Source organism: Xiphophorus hellerii, chromosome 13 (assembly GCF_003331165.1).
Source record: "Xiphophorus hellerii strain 12219 chromosome 13, Xiphophorus_hellerii-4.1, whole genome shotgun sequence".
Classification (NCBI taxonomy): domain Eukaryota; kingdom Metazoa; phylum Chordata; class Actinopteri; order Cyprinodontiformes; family Poeciliidae; genus Xiphophorus; species Xiphophorus hellerii.
This window is the reverse complement of record NC_045684.1, coordinates 21,669,196-21,685,148: the sequence shown is the minus strand read 5'-3', so window position 1 is coordinate 21,685,148 and position 15,953 is coordinate 21,669,196. Positions and strand designations below refer to the sequence as shown.

General features: G+C 39.0%; 1 protein-coding gene across 1 annotated transcript in view; it reads left to right on the top strand.

Moving 5' to 3' along the window:
- csmd2 (CUB and Sushi multiple domains 2) overlaps positions 1-15,684 on the top strand; it is a 253,349-nt gene extending 237,665 nt beyond the window's left edge. Inside the window, exons 60-72 of the mRNA XM_032580630.1 lie at positions 671-850; positions 1,003-1,176; positions 1,376-1,549; positions 2,994-3,067; positions 3,673-3,784; positions 3,964-4,143; positions 8,237-8,302; positions 8,485-8,646; positions 8,820-8,932; positions 9,578-9,665; positions 11,382-11,514; positions 12,919-13,096; positions 13,406-15,684. Coding sequence (XP_032436521.1) covers positions 671-850; positions 1,003-1,176; positions 1,376-1,549; positions 2,994-3,067; positions 3,673-3,784; positions 3,964-4,143; positions 8,237-8,302; positions 8,485-8,646; positions 8,820-8,932; positions 9,578-9,665; positions 11,382-11,514; positions 12,919-13,078 — 1,616 coding nt within the window. The 3' untranslated portion in view covers positions 13,079-13,096; positions 13,406-15,684. The remainder of the gene's footprint in view (positions 1-670; positions 851-1,002; positions 1,177-1,375; positions 1,550-2,993; positions 3,068-3,672; positions 3,785-3,963; positions 4,144-8,236; positions 8,303-8,484; positions 8,647-8,819; positions 8,933-9,577; positions 9,666-11,381; positions 11,515-12,918; positions 13,097-13,405) is intronic.
- The last annotated feature ends 269 nt before the right edge of the window (positions 15,685-15,953 follow it).

Here is a 15,953-nt window from a genome sequence, read left to right as displayed (position 1 = left end):
GCAACTTAATTTTGCAGTTGGTGGACTTGTCACCATAATCGGCGCGTATTGTTAAGCCAGGACAAAGCATGTCTGTGCAGTCTTTTGCACTTTATTGTTACTGCGTAGACAACCTTAGAAAGGCTTTGTGCTTGTTCTAAAAGCATCCTAACAGCCTGATAGACAATAAGGGCTTTCTGGTTCAAGGGAAAGCGCAACACTTCAAAGACGTTTAGTTTCCTTGTCCTACTTACAAGTTTTTCTTGAACATGCGGGATGTACACATTAACAATTCGTTATTGTCCCAAGGCATCCGTCTTCTAGATGTCAAGTCCCCTGTGTTTTTTTTTTCTTTGTAGACATTTACCAATGAAGCTGAGTTGCACTACATTTCACTACTTGACTGCTTGACTGTACATTTTGCACAGTCAAGTAAAAACTGTGTTTTATTGCAGCAGCAAATGTAAATGTTGCCCTTCTTTCAGCCCTTCCTCCTGTCCTTCCTTGTTTTTGCAAGTCTCCTGTTTGACCAGTGAACAGTAAAAAATTACCTGCTGTAAATGAAGCAATAAAATATGTGATCAACATAATGTGTCTTAGATGCAGTGAGATTGGAAGATGTAGAAAAAGACATGTTATATTTTGCTTTACAGTTTTTACCTGTTCGTTTCCTATTGTTTTGTCGCCGCAGTAATCAACTGTGGCGATCCCGGAGTGCCAGCCAATGGAGTTAGATTTGGGAATGATTTCACCTACAACCGAACCGTCGCTTTCCAGTGTTCTCCTGGATATACCATGGATGCTGACAGAGCCTCTTCTCTCATCTGCACCAAGGATCGGACATGGAATGGCACCAAGCCGCTCTGTAAAGGTAGATTAGTGTAGGATGTGATAAATAAAATGGGCTGGTTTCTTGCTTGTTTCCATTCTGTTTAGATTTTCATTTTTTTCACTACTTTACCCTAGTGGATAGACTAAATTTGAAAGATATATCCATTTTAAGAAATCTTTTTCTTCTTGTAGCAATTGTCTGCGGTCCACCACCGCTCATCCCAAACGGTCAGGTTGTGGGTTCAGACCTAACCTGGGGCTCGAGCATAAGTTACTCCTGCAACCAAGGCTATCAGCTGTCTCTGCCCACTGTGTTAACATGCCAGGGCAACGGCAACTGGAGCGGAGAGAAACCACAGTGTTTCCGTAAGTGGCACCCCGCTGAAATACTTTACATATTATGATTAGCTTCTGAGATTGTCATCCCCATGTATGCATGTTCATATCCTGCAGGATGTGTCTTACCCTCTTGAGAATCTAATTAAAACCCAACATGTGTTGCAGGTCACCTGATGTTATGTCTGTCTCTCTCTCCCCCCTCCATCTCCCTCATGCTTTGCTACAGCTGTATTCTGTGGAGACCCAGGAATGCCAGATCAAGGCAGAAGGGAGGACCGCGGTTTCACCTATCTTTCTTCTGTCTCGTTCTCTTGCAATCCTCCCCTCATCTTGGTTGGCTCGGCCAGGAGGTACTGCCAGTATGATGGCACTTGGAGCGGCACGCAGCCCTCCTGCATAGGTGAACTATTAGTTTATTCATGCATTTATGGAAAGAATCATGTCATCATTTTAAGATTTGATTGAATAAATCCACAATATGAGATTTACAACACTCATTTTCTTTTAATGACGTGCATCATTTGGACCTACAACACAGTTATAACTTTTGAACAGTTAGTTCAGCGCCTTCAAAATTTTTTTATGTGGTTGTATTTATATCTATATATAAAAATCTGCTTCTTAGTCCTTCGAAGGTATTTTAGAAATCTCCGTCCCAGGGTGAATATTTTACCCAAATCAACTAGTAGTTAAAGATCTTGGGTGCTATGTGTTTTTGTCGCAATAACTGTGTGTGTGGTTGTTGTGGGTTTTTTTTACATCTTTTCTACTTTTCTTTGCACACACCAGAAAAAGCGGTGTGGCGTATTCAAACTCTTTTTCTAAACTGGAGTGAGATACAGTGGCATAGATGAATTAAACGAGCCAGGACTGCTCAAAAACCCTAAAATATAACAGCGATGCATTATCTTCTGAAAGGAGACAAGTTCTTTTTACAGCTCTCTACTTGAAACTTCAGGGAGGAATTTTATCTCTATTCTCCCACTCAGAATCGATGAGCTTAAAACAAAATCGCTGTAAACCGCTGGCCCTAGCAAGCATAGGATGGAGTTGAATGCCATTGCTTTTTTCTGCACATATATGAAGCGGTTGAAAAATGCATCTGAAATACTACTCAACAACATGGTGTTATTAGAGCTGTACCATAAAAGATGTCTGCAATTATGTTGCCATAAAACATGTATAAACACCTTTTAACAGGGACAAATAATGCTTACTGTATATAAAAAACACTAAAGAAGCACTGCCTAATGGTAACAATCAAGTTGAAGAAGAAATTCAATGGATTTTTTCCTCCTTTAATCATTCAATAGTGCTTATCCCAACAGTTTGGACATTATAACGTAAGTTACCTAAATTTTACAACCACCATTAAATTTGCTACACGACAGTTTTAATGTGACATATTTTGAAAACTCAGCAGGAAAAAAATAACTTCCTGCAAAGCTTCTAGATTATAACTCCATCAAGTCAAATGAAATTGTGTGCTTTTGCCTTAACTTATGTTGAGTTAATGTTTGGCTTCCGAAAGTAATGTATGAAATAGTGAAGTATTCAGATTTTTTCTCAAATGCGCAAAAAAGGAATCCTTTTCTGCATAACAGGCCTGTGAGTTTAAATATAAAAATAAATTTGTGGGTTTTGCCATTTAGGATATACCCTTCAAATTTTATATTGTCATATAAACATTTTCTAGAACATTTTTTAAAAAGTACTGACCACTGGGGTTGAACTCAAGCCCCCCATGACCTTGCATCCATCTATCTATAGACAATAGATAGATGGATGGATGGATATCAAATGGGGGAACTCACTGCAGTTTATTGTTTGTTTGTTTTTTTCAGATCCAAGTCACACAACCTGTGGTGACCCTGGCATTCCACTCTTTGGAAATCAGAACAACAGCCAAGGCTACCAGGTGTGAAAATGTTGTCACACAGGAAATTGAGTTTATATATTGAACAAAAAAAAATCCAATTAAATTTTAAAAGGTCATTTTTTTTTCGCTCTGCCTTTGTACTGCAGTCTGCGCTTCCCTTTTATTTTGTAATGTAAGCTGTTTTCTGTCAGCTTGGACTGGAAGGGTGAAGAGTCACTGATTAATGCATTTGATAGTATAAGAAAACACATTGTCCCTCCAGGCCTACCTTAGATGCCATCAGGAGCCCGGAATACTTTTGCAGAAGGGGCTTTCTGATCATTTAGAAACATGGCAGAGACTGTTAAAGGGATGCCAATTTTACTCTGCCAAGACGTAAAATGGTCACCAACAAAACTCCACACCAGACAGTCTGGTAAAGTAACCCGACTATAGTGGATTTTAAATTATTTACATTGTGAGTTTTCAGATTTGTCTATAGAAATATTCTAAAATGTCCACTGTGTGCTTCCGAGTCTTCTTTACTGTGAAATCACAAAATAAAATCCGGTTCAACCGATTGCAAAAAAGTGTGCAAATTTTCCTACTTGTTCTAACTGCGCACCAATTTCATGTAATCCCTTTTCCTGTGTTTTCTGCTACAGATTGGTAGCACTGTGTTCTTTAACTGCAGAAAGGGCTACTTATTGCAGGGCTCTATTTCGCGCACATGTCTGCCCAACCTGACCTGGAGTGGATTTCAACCTGAGTGCATTTGTAAGCACACAACCTCTTACTCTGAAAATGGAACGCAAAACACATGTAGTAATATTTAACCGTGAATTAATATGCCCTGTAATCAAGCATTACTCACAACCTACATGTTGCATTTGTGCTATTTTTAGTGCTTTCTTTTTGTTCCCTTTGAAATTGGATTCCTGTCTCTCCCTCTCCAGCCCACCACTGCAGCCAGCCAGAGCTACCTGCTCAGTCTGATGTTCGAGCCATTGAACTGCCATCCCTTGGCTACACACTGATCTATACATGTCAGCCTGGCTTCTATTTGGCTGGGGGTTCAGAACACAGAACCTGCAGGTCCGACGGTAGCTGGTCAGGGAAACCGCCACTGTGTGCAGGTACGGACATGGTTGTATTACATCTCTAAAACAGTATGGAGACATACTTGATTAAATAATTCAAAACATGGGTGCAGTTTTCACTTCTGACTCCAACGCGGCAATAAAGTGCTGGTGTATAAGCTGTTTACTGAGAGAAGAAGAGGCGTTTGTAGCTGTTGAGGAAAACAGCAGATGTCTGCTCCCTGTATTTTGTTTTAAAAGCAACTGTCATTGTTTCCCTCCTGCTTGTGATCTGAACTTTTCTTGTCTTTTATTGGCTGTGTTCGGTGCCACCATCTGGCTGGGAGTATTATAGTTCCTACTGGCACATATTGTCCGGGAACCTAAAAATGCCTATAAGATCTTAGTTGGTAGTTCACTCCTTGGACAAAATTTACACATGCTGGCCACATTTTTAAACATTTATTTAAACATTTTCCCCACAACCGTGCATTCAGCATTAAGGTGAAGCTGGTAAATTTTGTTGACAAAGTATCAAAATCATTGCAGTGATTTAAACATGGTTTTTTTTCTAAAAAATGGACAGTTTTTATCAAAAGTTTCTATACATCAACATGATCCATTTTTAAGTTGTATAATCCATCGTTTGTCTGTTTATACTCATTCATTGGAGAAAAAAAATCTAAACAAATCTCTACATAATGTTCTGATACTTTAAAAAAATTTAAAGTGTAGAACTGAACAGTCTAGTTTAAAAATAAAATTTAAAAAAGTTTACTGGTGACCAAAGTGATTTTTTTCTTTTCTTGATTGAACTATACTGAACAATATATTTTGTCTACTGTTAGCTCTCTGTAAATAATCAACTTTTATCCCAACCATTAGCTGCCATGCATTCCTCTGCACCAAATAGGCGGATCAGAATCTTTGGATTTTTAAAAAAGTTACTTAGAAAGCGCATTCCTCATCAAAGCTAATGTTTCACAGTATCCTAATTAAAGCAGTGCCACTCTGAACCAACATTTCACAGCATCCTTCTGCCTCTGATGTCCATGTGGCCTAATGGGTTCTGACTAATGCAAGGTTGTGGCTCTGTGTACTAATATGTTTGAAATGAGCACACTGACAAGTTTTAATATTTTCTATAAACTTGGAACCTCATAAATCGGTGTAGCTTCTGAAGTAAATGCAATATTTCTTTTACAGTCAGCCTTAAAGAAATGAGAGGAGCAAACTCATGCCAACAAATCTGACAGACTATATTGCAAATGTGGTGCAGTGATTGAAAGATGTTATTTATTGATGCAGAAAATCCTTTAACAGCTCTTTTTGAGACTATCTCATAAAAAAAAGAAACCGGCAAGCTTTAATGAGTTCATGTTAGAATTGTGAATTTAAACATTTATAAGTAGTGACCCATAAACATGAATTGATAGCTTTAAGCTGTGTGAGCTGGATTTATAACTAGTTTTTTTATGAAGGGTGAACTTGCACAAAATTGATTGTGACGCTGTATGATATAGAAATAATCCTGCTAAAATGAATAAAATGCCCAAATATCTACATTTGTAATACTTCTTGTTTTTAGTTTCTGTATACTTGGAAAATTCACCAAGTATGTTTCATACTTTCCATAATGACAAAACCGGGGAAGTCTAATGTGAACGAATAGCACTGTTGCTCAATTTGTATTCTGAGACACATGTCAGAGTAGGATGATCCATCCATCATGCTATTAGATTGCTTGAAGCCCAACACCCTTACACTGATAAACGAATCTACAAGCTTTGAAAGATTAGCAAAGGTGCAAAACCTGATTAGGCCAATGCTTCCTATTGATCTGGTTGAGTAGATGTACGTCTTACAAATGGCACGGCTTCCCTAACAAGTTCTAGCAGGCTAATAGACTGCTATCAGGACTCTCCAAAGCATCAAGCTAAATACATATGAAAGGAGGAAAAAAAAAAAGAGTAATCAACACACAGTTATCTAGGGCAGCAGAATGCTAATGGTTGAAGAAGAATGATATAACGGAGGTAGATAACCATGAGATGGATTCCTTGTCAAGTTGTTAGTGAAATATACAAGGTTTTTTATTTTATTTTAAGACTGGACCATAAAGAGTAAAGGCAAGGTAGACAACTGGCCTTTTGCTCATATAGGACATAAACCTAGCCTGTGGGCACAATAATGGAAAGGCATCTCAAAAGACTGGCGGCTAATAAAGTTAAAGCATCTGAGCATGTTTTATATTTATATTTATGTGCATCTCAGTGGCTGTTTACAGATGTAAAATCGGAATAGCTGTCTTTGGTTGCGGTTGTGAGTAAAAGCCTTTTCTTTCTGTTTATCAGTGTGGGTGTATGTTTACTACAGTGATGTAGTCTTGTGCTCCCTTGTGAGCTTTAAGGCATTATTAAAGCGCCTCCATTGAACCTGTGAAACTGTCCACCTGATTTAGCCAAAACCCTGCGGGGGGTACTTGAGTTTCTTTTTGACACGAGACAAGCCCCGTCAGGAGCAGCCTTCACTCTGGCCACCAACGGTATTATTACTTGTAAGCTGGAGATGCAGGTATTATTGTCTTTTAGATCTATATTTCAAGTAAAGTTTATAAAAATATCAACTTTACTTGAACCTTTTTAACCTAAAAGAAATCCCTAAAATCCACATGTTTGTCCTCATAAGCTCAGATTTTCAGGCTGAAAATTTACAGAAGCTATAATTAGTGTTGATTAAGTCAGAGCTTTTCTCAGTAAATATATTACTAATACTTCTGTTGACATGGAAAAAAAAAGTTAGTCAATAACTTATTCAATTCAGTAAAACCTTGTTTATCACCTAGGGGTTACTTAAAGGCACAAGGAAGCAGTCCAAACATATGCACAATAACTTTAGAACATTAATTCAGATGCAATTACGAAATTAATATCAAAAGCAATGAACAAACAATCACTAAGGGATGAGGCAGTGATTAGTGAAAGGTGCTGAAAAACAGTATTTACATCAAATATTTGTACATTATCTGTATATAAGCAGTGACACATGACTTGTAACAATAAAAGCAATAAGTGCAGTAAAGACTCATGATGTTCAGAAAAATGATATATTCTTGAGTCTTTGGTGGCCTAAGATAGATGGAACAAGTATTAAACACTGAAGAAAGTTAAATGCAAAAAAGGCATAGAACGCTTGCACAGATCTTCAGGGAATGGGATTCCACTGCCAAGCAGCTACATCCCAGTCTGTGATTTCAAGTTGTTGGATGCACCGGTCTAAAAGCATGTTGCCAAAAGGCTCTAGAACACGAGTGCCCAAAGTCGGCCCTTAAGGGCTGGCATTATGCATGCTTTAGTTCTCTCCCTGGTGGTAGCAACAACCTTTTCAGCATGTCAATGTTCTTCTTAGGTCTTCTAACGAGCCATCATTGAATCCAGGTGCCTTAAACCAGGGAGAGAACTAAAACATGCAGGATGCCGGCCCTCGAGGACCGACTTTGGGCACCCCTGCTCTAGAACAATAGAGAGAAACAATTTAGATCTGCCTGGCAAACCAACTGAGAAAACTGATTGCATTGTGTCAAATGAAAAGCTTGCTTCAGACGGATTATTACACATGGTGGCTTTTGAAATTTGGGCTTGACCCTTAAACTCCAATGAAGGTAATCCTAATGTGTCAGCATACCAAAACATTTTGGCCTAACTCTGGCTGCTCACCTTGTGGGAACAGTTTGGAAATGGCCTCTACATGTTCCTACAAGACGGTCCACCAGTGCACTTGCTCATCCATGTCCTGTTCTTTTTAAGTTTGATGTAAAAGAACACGAATGGTTTGCAAAGAGCACATTTCCTGGTGTCCATCATGTGTTGAAACTTAAAGATGTAGCATGCAACTCAGATGGCCATACCTACACATTTTCATCGACTGGTTTGGGGTTTTTCTGACCTATGATCTAATAAGTCAAGTTTTTAGGAACAGCATGAAAAGTACGTATACATAGAGCACCAGAAGACTAAGAACGAATTTACTAAGGAAACCTTGGATCGCTGTCAAAACTGTTTTCAGTTTTACTTACTCTAAATTACACGGTACACCATGAGATTTGGCTCATTTAAAGTATTGTCTTTTGTGTGTGCGCTTTTATTTTTAGCTGATAATCGGCCAAGTGGTAGAATCCCAGTGGGCACTGTACAAGAGCCTCCATCTAAACTGCCAGGTGAGACAATTACCGTACATCCTGAATTAAAGGTAGTCTGTTGTTTACTTCATTAAGATTATATATATATATATATATATATACATACATACATTCAGGCTTATAATATGCTCAGTTTCTCTCCATTTAAGATTCCAAAGATTTTAGCTAACTCTTGTTGTTTACTGACATGTTTCATTCAGTCCCCGGTGGTGTGTTTGCTAAAAACTCCCTCTGGAGGGGTTCCTATGAGTACCTGGGAAAGAAGCAGCCAGCCATGCTTAGCATCACTGCCTTTGAACCTTTTAGCAACCGAGTTAATGGGACACTGATCGACCACAGCGGGGTTGAGCTTAAATTAGCAGGTAAGTACCCAGTAATTTCTAAAGAAGCATTACAAAAAGGTTCTCTGTAAAATCACTGTTGCAGTTTTAGCTAAATGGCCAATCTTTTTTTATTGTAAAGGTAGATCCTTTTTCTTAAATAACTGTCTACTCCATCTGTGTTTTTTTGTTGTTGTTGTTGTTTTTCCCTGCAGGAACGTATAAGAGGGAGGAAGCCCAACTGCTTCTACAAGTTCACCAGATCAGAGGTCCTGTCGAGATCTTTGTGAACAAGTTTAAAATAGACAACTGGGCCCTGGACGGACATGTAAGTGCAAGCCCAAAGTCGGCTTCATTACAACATCTTCCTTTGTCTCTGTAAAGATGTTACATCTCACACTTAAACACACATCTTCACAGTGAGCCAGTATGCAAAGCATACATCCACACTAACCTTGTCACTCTAGGGAGATGGAGGGCCCACTGAGAGTTTTCTCTTTAATTAAAATGTCAGTTAAATCATTGCTTGGTAATCAGGACTTGACAGACCCCCTCACTCCTCTCTCCCGAATTACCCTCCAACCCCTGGCACCTCTACACACACACACACACTTCTGATTTAATTTAAAAAATAAATAAAATATAGGTCACAGTACACATGAATCCGAGTGCCTTTATGTGCTATTTTACAAGATGTGCACAGAAGTGTTTTAAGGGTTTCTTTTTTCTAATTCGGAGTGTTTCTCTTAAGTGGATCTCTTGTTTGTGTGCCATGTGAAGGGGTATGTTTGTTTGTGATCTTGAGCAGGAAAACGGTACATGAAGTGCCCCCCATAAGAGTACCTCTCAGCTCTTTTTGACACAATGTTTCATTTTCTGCATGCACCAACTGCTGACACTTTGATGATGCTCCCCTTTGTACAGCTACGATGTGTCACATAAAAATGTCTCTTCTCCATTCCTCTCTCACTAGGTGTCCTACATCTCCTCGTCCAATGCTTTTGTGTACCAGGGATTTGTCAGAGGAAAAGGCTTTGGCCAATTTGGTCTCCAAAGACTGGGTGAGTGAACTTTCCTCTTGACTACAGGAGCCTGTGAAAGGTGGGTTTTGAAGAGAAGACTACTTCTGTATTTGTTGCTTTATCAGCAGCAAATAAAATCCATTCATACAATGTTTGTGTAAAGTTTACATACCGTACACTCACCATGACCAGTAATGTTTTGAATTTTGTGCCTTTTATTTTCAGATGGGGCATTTTTCTTGCATATGTTTTTCAAATATGTCTCTGTTCCACACGTTGTCAAAACATATAGGGCTAAATATATTTATACATAAGTACTAATGTCTGTTTTAATATCCTTCAAAACAAAGCAGGCAAACATTATGCTTCTGGAACATCACTTACTTCAAGTCTATTGAATATGTACGTATTATTCTTAAACAATCAAGTCTGGTCCAAGAAACCAATCCGTTTGGATGGGCTTTACCAATAACACCAAGAAGAGTGGTCAAGTTTTCAGTCAGATTTACCCCAGAGGCTTGTTGGGTGTATGGGTGGTGGTGTATGTTGGTTATTGGAGGGAATTGCAGATCAGCTGGCATTTAAATGCTTCAAAACATTTCTTGCTGATGAGGGTAAACACAGTGAACTTTGAGGCAAAGAAGGCTTTTAGTCACGACGTTTGCTCCAAAAAGCCCAAAGTTTCTTCAAAACTGCATACATCACACTTTCCACATTAAATAGGCATCCATGTATTTGACTTTTGTGTATACCAATGTTGAAGGATTCAAGTTATCCTGAGAATACATTCCTAGTCCACCCCCATTGCATGTTTGCATGTGTGTAGGCAGAGACAAGCGGTACATTGGTGCATTGCATTATTGTATTTGGTGCTAACACAGATGAAGTGTTTGTATGCTCTGTGGAAAGTGGCTGTGAGAATCTCCTGTAATAAGGAAGTTGCCTGAGCAGCAGGTGCATCCTCCCGCCCCCTGTTGCAGCACACTTATTAAGCAAACAGCCCCGTATTATTACAGGCGGCTGGGGCTGATGCCAGGGTATTCATCTGTATGAGAATGGTGTGTACACGAAAAACACCAGATGCGTGTCTGGAAGGTGGGTTAGACATCTTGGAAGCAATCCTACTTAATTTGACGACACTTTGTGCTTTCTTTTAACTCGGTGGCGGCGTAACAGTGAAAGCAGTTTCTCTGCTTAAGGGTGTTGGTGCATCTGCTTGTGTGTGCCCGCGCTTACGCAGCGGGGGTTGATTGGCAAACACCACAAAACCCCCCTAATTCAATTCCTTCTTGTTTGTCACCCGCCCTTTATTGGAGCTTTTTGGCACTCCGTGGCGAACAGGTGGGCTTGTCACTCGTCCACTGTTGCTTTTGCAGACACACAACTTTAGAAATTAGATGACACATCTGAAATGAGTTAATAGCTACCGGCCTTTGATGCCAGTAATTAAAAGTCATTGTTGGGATAATGGAATTTGACTTTCCCTAGGGGGGGTGAAATGAAATTAACACATAGAAGTGAACGTGAAGAAAAGTACATAAATCAGGTTTACTGCCATAGTTTATTGCGTGTAAATGGAATGCTCCTGGTAACACTCTTCAGCCGCTAAAAGTTATTTTCATTTATTTTCATGTATAAGTGCTTTATTATATCAAAAGTCAGTCTTGGTAGAAGATGAGAAAAATTGCTTAATAAGTACTATTAAAGGATTGATTTGGTAAAAACTTATTATTGTTGTGTGTTTTTTTTCTGCAGAGAGCTTAGATCCCAGTAGAGCCAACCCCGGCTACAACTTTGCCTCCAACAGCAGTTCAGTGGCAGCTGCCATTCTAGTGCCTTTTATAGCAATGATCATTGCAGGCTTCGCTCTGTATCTCTATAAACACAGGTAAGACTGGGATACTTTTTTCTTTCCTTTTTTTTTTCTAATTCTATCTGTAATTTCAATTTAATTTAGGATACATTTTGAGAGTTCATCCTGCTTTACATCTAAACTGCTAAATGGTGGATGACTTGTACTATTATCAAGTCCAGGAGATCCCAAAGCTCTTTGCACTACACATTCACGCATTAATGCACACATTCACATGCATACATTAAACAAGCAACATTCTGAAACCACAAATTATCAGCCATACATTTAAACTGTAAAGTGGATCTTGATTAAGTGGAAAGAAAAGGCTATGTACATCAGTTTTCAAAATGTTTTATGAATAAAAAGTTTAGCTTGTATTTGTATTCACCCCTTTTTCTCTGATATCTATAAGTAAAATCCATTGGAACTAATTGTCTACAAAAGTCAACTAATTAAAAAATAAAGTTCTCCTGTGTCGAACATAGTCTCATAAAAAATTCAGCTTTTCTGTTGAGGCCTCAAAGTTGGGTTAGAGAACAATAGAGAACAAACGGCATCGAAAACACCAAGAAACACAAGAAGACGGATCAGGGATAAAATAATGGGGAAAAAAGTAGAATTTCTGGCCAGACAACTAGTGCATTAATCAAAGAAGCTGCCAAGAGGCCCACAGTAAATCTGGAGGAGCTGCAGAAATCCACAGCACAGCTGGGAGTATCTGTCAACTAAACAACTGTACAACAAATCCTTGTTTTTTCCATTGAAAAGTAAAGAAGTCTTGGGGGGGAAAGCAAACACATGGATGGAATCCAACTGTGGATTTAAGATCTTCGTGTCAAGACCTGAAAATTAAGGTTCCATCGATCTAGTCCGACTGACTAGACTGGACTCGATCTAGTCAGTCAGAATTTCTTTTAGCAATTTTCTAAAAATGAATTGGCAAAAAAACCTCCAGATGTGAAAAGCATGGTCTACATGTATTGCAAAAGATTTGAAGATCTAATTACAGTGGAAGGTTGTCCCACAAAGTATTGATTCCAGGGGTCTGAATAAAAATGCATGCCATACTTTCCATCTTTTTATTTGTGAACAATTTTTCAAAGCCGATAGTTATTTTTTGTCCCATTTTCTATTGTGCTAGCTGAGGCGGCACATGTGTGTTTTCATGGCATGTGTCTATTTCAGAATACATTAACTTAATGACATTATAATCAGTAGAATAAGGCACATTAGTAAATCAACATGATCTTTACGGTGAGAAAGAGGGAAGACGTAACGAGAGTTAAATTGCAACTCTCCCACTCTGGACGCACCAATACAAACACATTTTAAAAGCATGCAAGTCACAAGAGCAAAATCCGCAACATGTCAGTGTTTTAATGCTTCATAAGGAATAAAACACTCCTGACGGCTCATGTTTGTTTTTATGTATTTTAGAAGACGACCCAAAGTTCCCTTCAACGGTTACGTGGGCCACGAGAACACAAACGGTCGGGCGACGTTCGAGAACCCCATGTACGACCGCAACATCCAACCCACTGACATCATGGCCAATGAGACAGAGTTCACAGTCAGCACAGTGTGCACCGCTGTATAGCAACACCATCCTTCAGAGGTAAGAATCTGGAAGACTTCACTTTGGTTGACTCGCCGCTTTTCTAAACATAGAACAATATTCTAATTATGAGGTTTGTTTATATTCAATGCATGTAGTCTGTGCTTTCACATTAATACTGATATCTTGTATGTTTTCTGTTACATTAATTTTCATTGTCTTCCATCATTCTGGTTATGTTTCCTTTTCTCTCTTTTTATTTTGTGTGGATTCTTTTTTTTTTTCCTTTAAATTTTATCTGATCACTCATCCGTATTTTCAACCACAAACATCTTCTTACACGCTCATCTTGTTTGCTGCAACATTCAATCAGTTGAGGAAGGAAAGATGCGCCACAACCTCCGCTGGCTGCCGGCAGAGGACACCTATTATCCCCTGTGCAGATGGCGAGAAAAAGATTATTTTATTTGCTGAAACACCTTCAAGTAACATCTCCAGTCGAGGAGCCTCGTACCTGCAGGAAACAAGAAAAAGAGACTATAGGAGAGCAACAACTTTTTTTATCGAAAAGGTCAACGAGAAACAGCTCTCTGTAACTTTACATGGTTTCTTGATCATGTTCCATATTCTAAGGAAAAAGCTTCCATCTGAACCTGCAGCCGGCAGGAGTACTGCTGGAGGCAAAGCTGTGATGACTTTTCTCACCGCCCTTCGCCTAAACCCAAAGGGAAGTTTGTGTAAGTCATAAAATGTACCTGTAGCTTACAAAGAACTCTGCGCACTGTGTGGTGGGCAGCCACGTGTCGGTCGGTGTGTGTGAGGCTAAGAGAAACTGTCTGAACTGTTGAAATTTATCCGTTCCGTTCTCTATTTGTATTTTGCTTGTTTTTACTGTTTTGTTTTTTGTTTCTTTCTTTCTTTCTTGTGTTTTATGCTGCCAGCTTTCTCAGATGAGTAATTGGGAACATTGTTATCTGTCAGATCTCTGCTATTTGAGGTTATCAAACGGTTCCATGGAAGGCTGCAGGTTTAAAGATGTCATTTTCAAGCCCATGTCGAAAACATACTCTTATCATTACTTTGGGTGCTCTTCCTCCTATTTGTCTTTTCCTGTGGCTGAAGAAAAGGTTAAAAGGTTGATAGGTGTTTGAAAAAAAGTAGAGAGAGCGTCTGTGTGACTGCTATAGGAGGACAGAGTGCCTGTGTGCGTAGGTGTGTACACATTTGTGGTTTTAACAAAAAACCTGATGATTTTTTGTTGTTTTGATAGCACTTTATTTGATTTTAAGGCTAATTATCAGAAAGAAGCTGTGCATAAATGTAACCCATCAAGTGAAAGCAGAATGAAACAAAAGAACTGAGAATCTAATGTTCAGTCAGCAGCAACGTTTACTTTTCTATTTTTACTTTGTTCCTGGTTCAAACACATTTATATTACAATGTTGTGTTTGAAGACTAATTAGGTGTCAAACAAGCCGAAGTTATCTTGAGAAGTCAAAGATGATCCCTCTCTCAAATGGGGACAGAATGTGGGATGCATTTCCATGGACATAAGTCTTTTAGAGACATTACATCTTTCATTTTTCATTCATATCCACATCTCAGGGCGAAGCCGCAGCACCAACTCATGGCTCATTCTGCTATGAATAGTGCATTGCAGAAATACAAAAAAATACTTCCACCTTTTTTCTTTAAAGCCAAGATCAGATTCAGATTATTTTCTGTCTTAAATTTGGCACTATTTGTGTTTATGACTAAAGGGATAGGTTGTATTTTCCCTGTGGCAAAATTCTGGGGAAAATGTGTTACCATTATTAGCTCATTTATCTGTAGTAAGTTTGTACAGAAGTGAGGAAATTATTACCACAGTAAATGGCTAAGAGCCAGTAAAAAGAGACCCCTATTTGGCTGATTTTGGCAATTTAAAACGTTTTTGTATCCATTGGATATATAGCACATTATTAGCACCATAATTATTAGCAAATATTAAAAAGCTACACTTTCACAAGAGTCACTGCACAAGAGCATTGAGAGTTGAAGAACTTCCTTTATGCTGAACTAAAGTTGTACTGCTACATGCTGCCGGCCGTATTAATCCATTTCATCAGTTACGATTGGTCAGCCTGCTGTAATTCCACCATGGGGTCAGTAAACTTTTGCATTGTTCAACAGGCTGTCGTTTCTCCAAAGGCATGAAGGTGTTATGCTCATGTGCTCTGTTTGGAAATGACCTTCGTTTGGAGAGGTGTGAATGACCAATCGAACTCTAATGTGGTCTAAAAAAGCAAACTCTGGTTCGCCTAAGACCATTTAGGTTTCAGTTTGTTTGGTTGAAGTAAACTCTGTCACGGTGTGAATGCATATGTGGACGCAAGCGGACTGGAGACCGCTCCAAAAACAGAAAGTGGACTATAGTGCAGGGCATTCTGGGTAAATACAACCAAAGCAAACGTGTCTGAGGTAGAAATGGCTCATCGTCTTTTGCCAAAGACGAAAGAGAAATCCTACAACCGCAAATATCTGAAGCTACTCCATTTTTGTTTACATTTTGTGAAGGAGGAAGTTACACTTGGTGGGTTCTTTAGTGTTTTTTTTGGGGGGTGGGGGGGGCTTCAGTGGTCCAAGGTGCCAGCGCCCCTACAGGCGAGGGGGTGAACAGGCTTTTCGGAGAGTTTGGATCGTTTAACATAGTGCCGTGTGAAAGTGAAAATGACCAGCTGAAAATGTAATAAATATCGCAATTTTGGTCCCTAATAGAACCAAGTCTCTCAGACTCTCAGTAGTGAAAACTCTCTAATTGGTCTTATAAAAGTTTAGCTGGGTTATATGCACTCATACGGTGTTTTATCTAGCAGATGTAACAAATTGCTTAAATCAGTTAAAATGGGGGTTCCACCTGTTTCTTTTGTTGCAACAT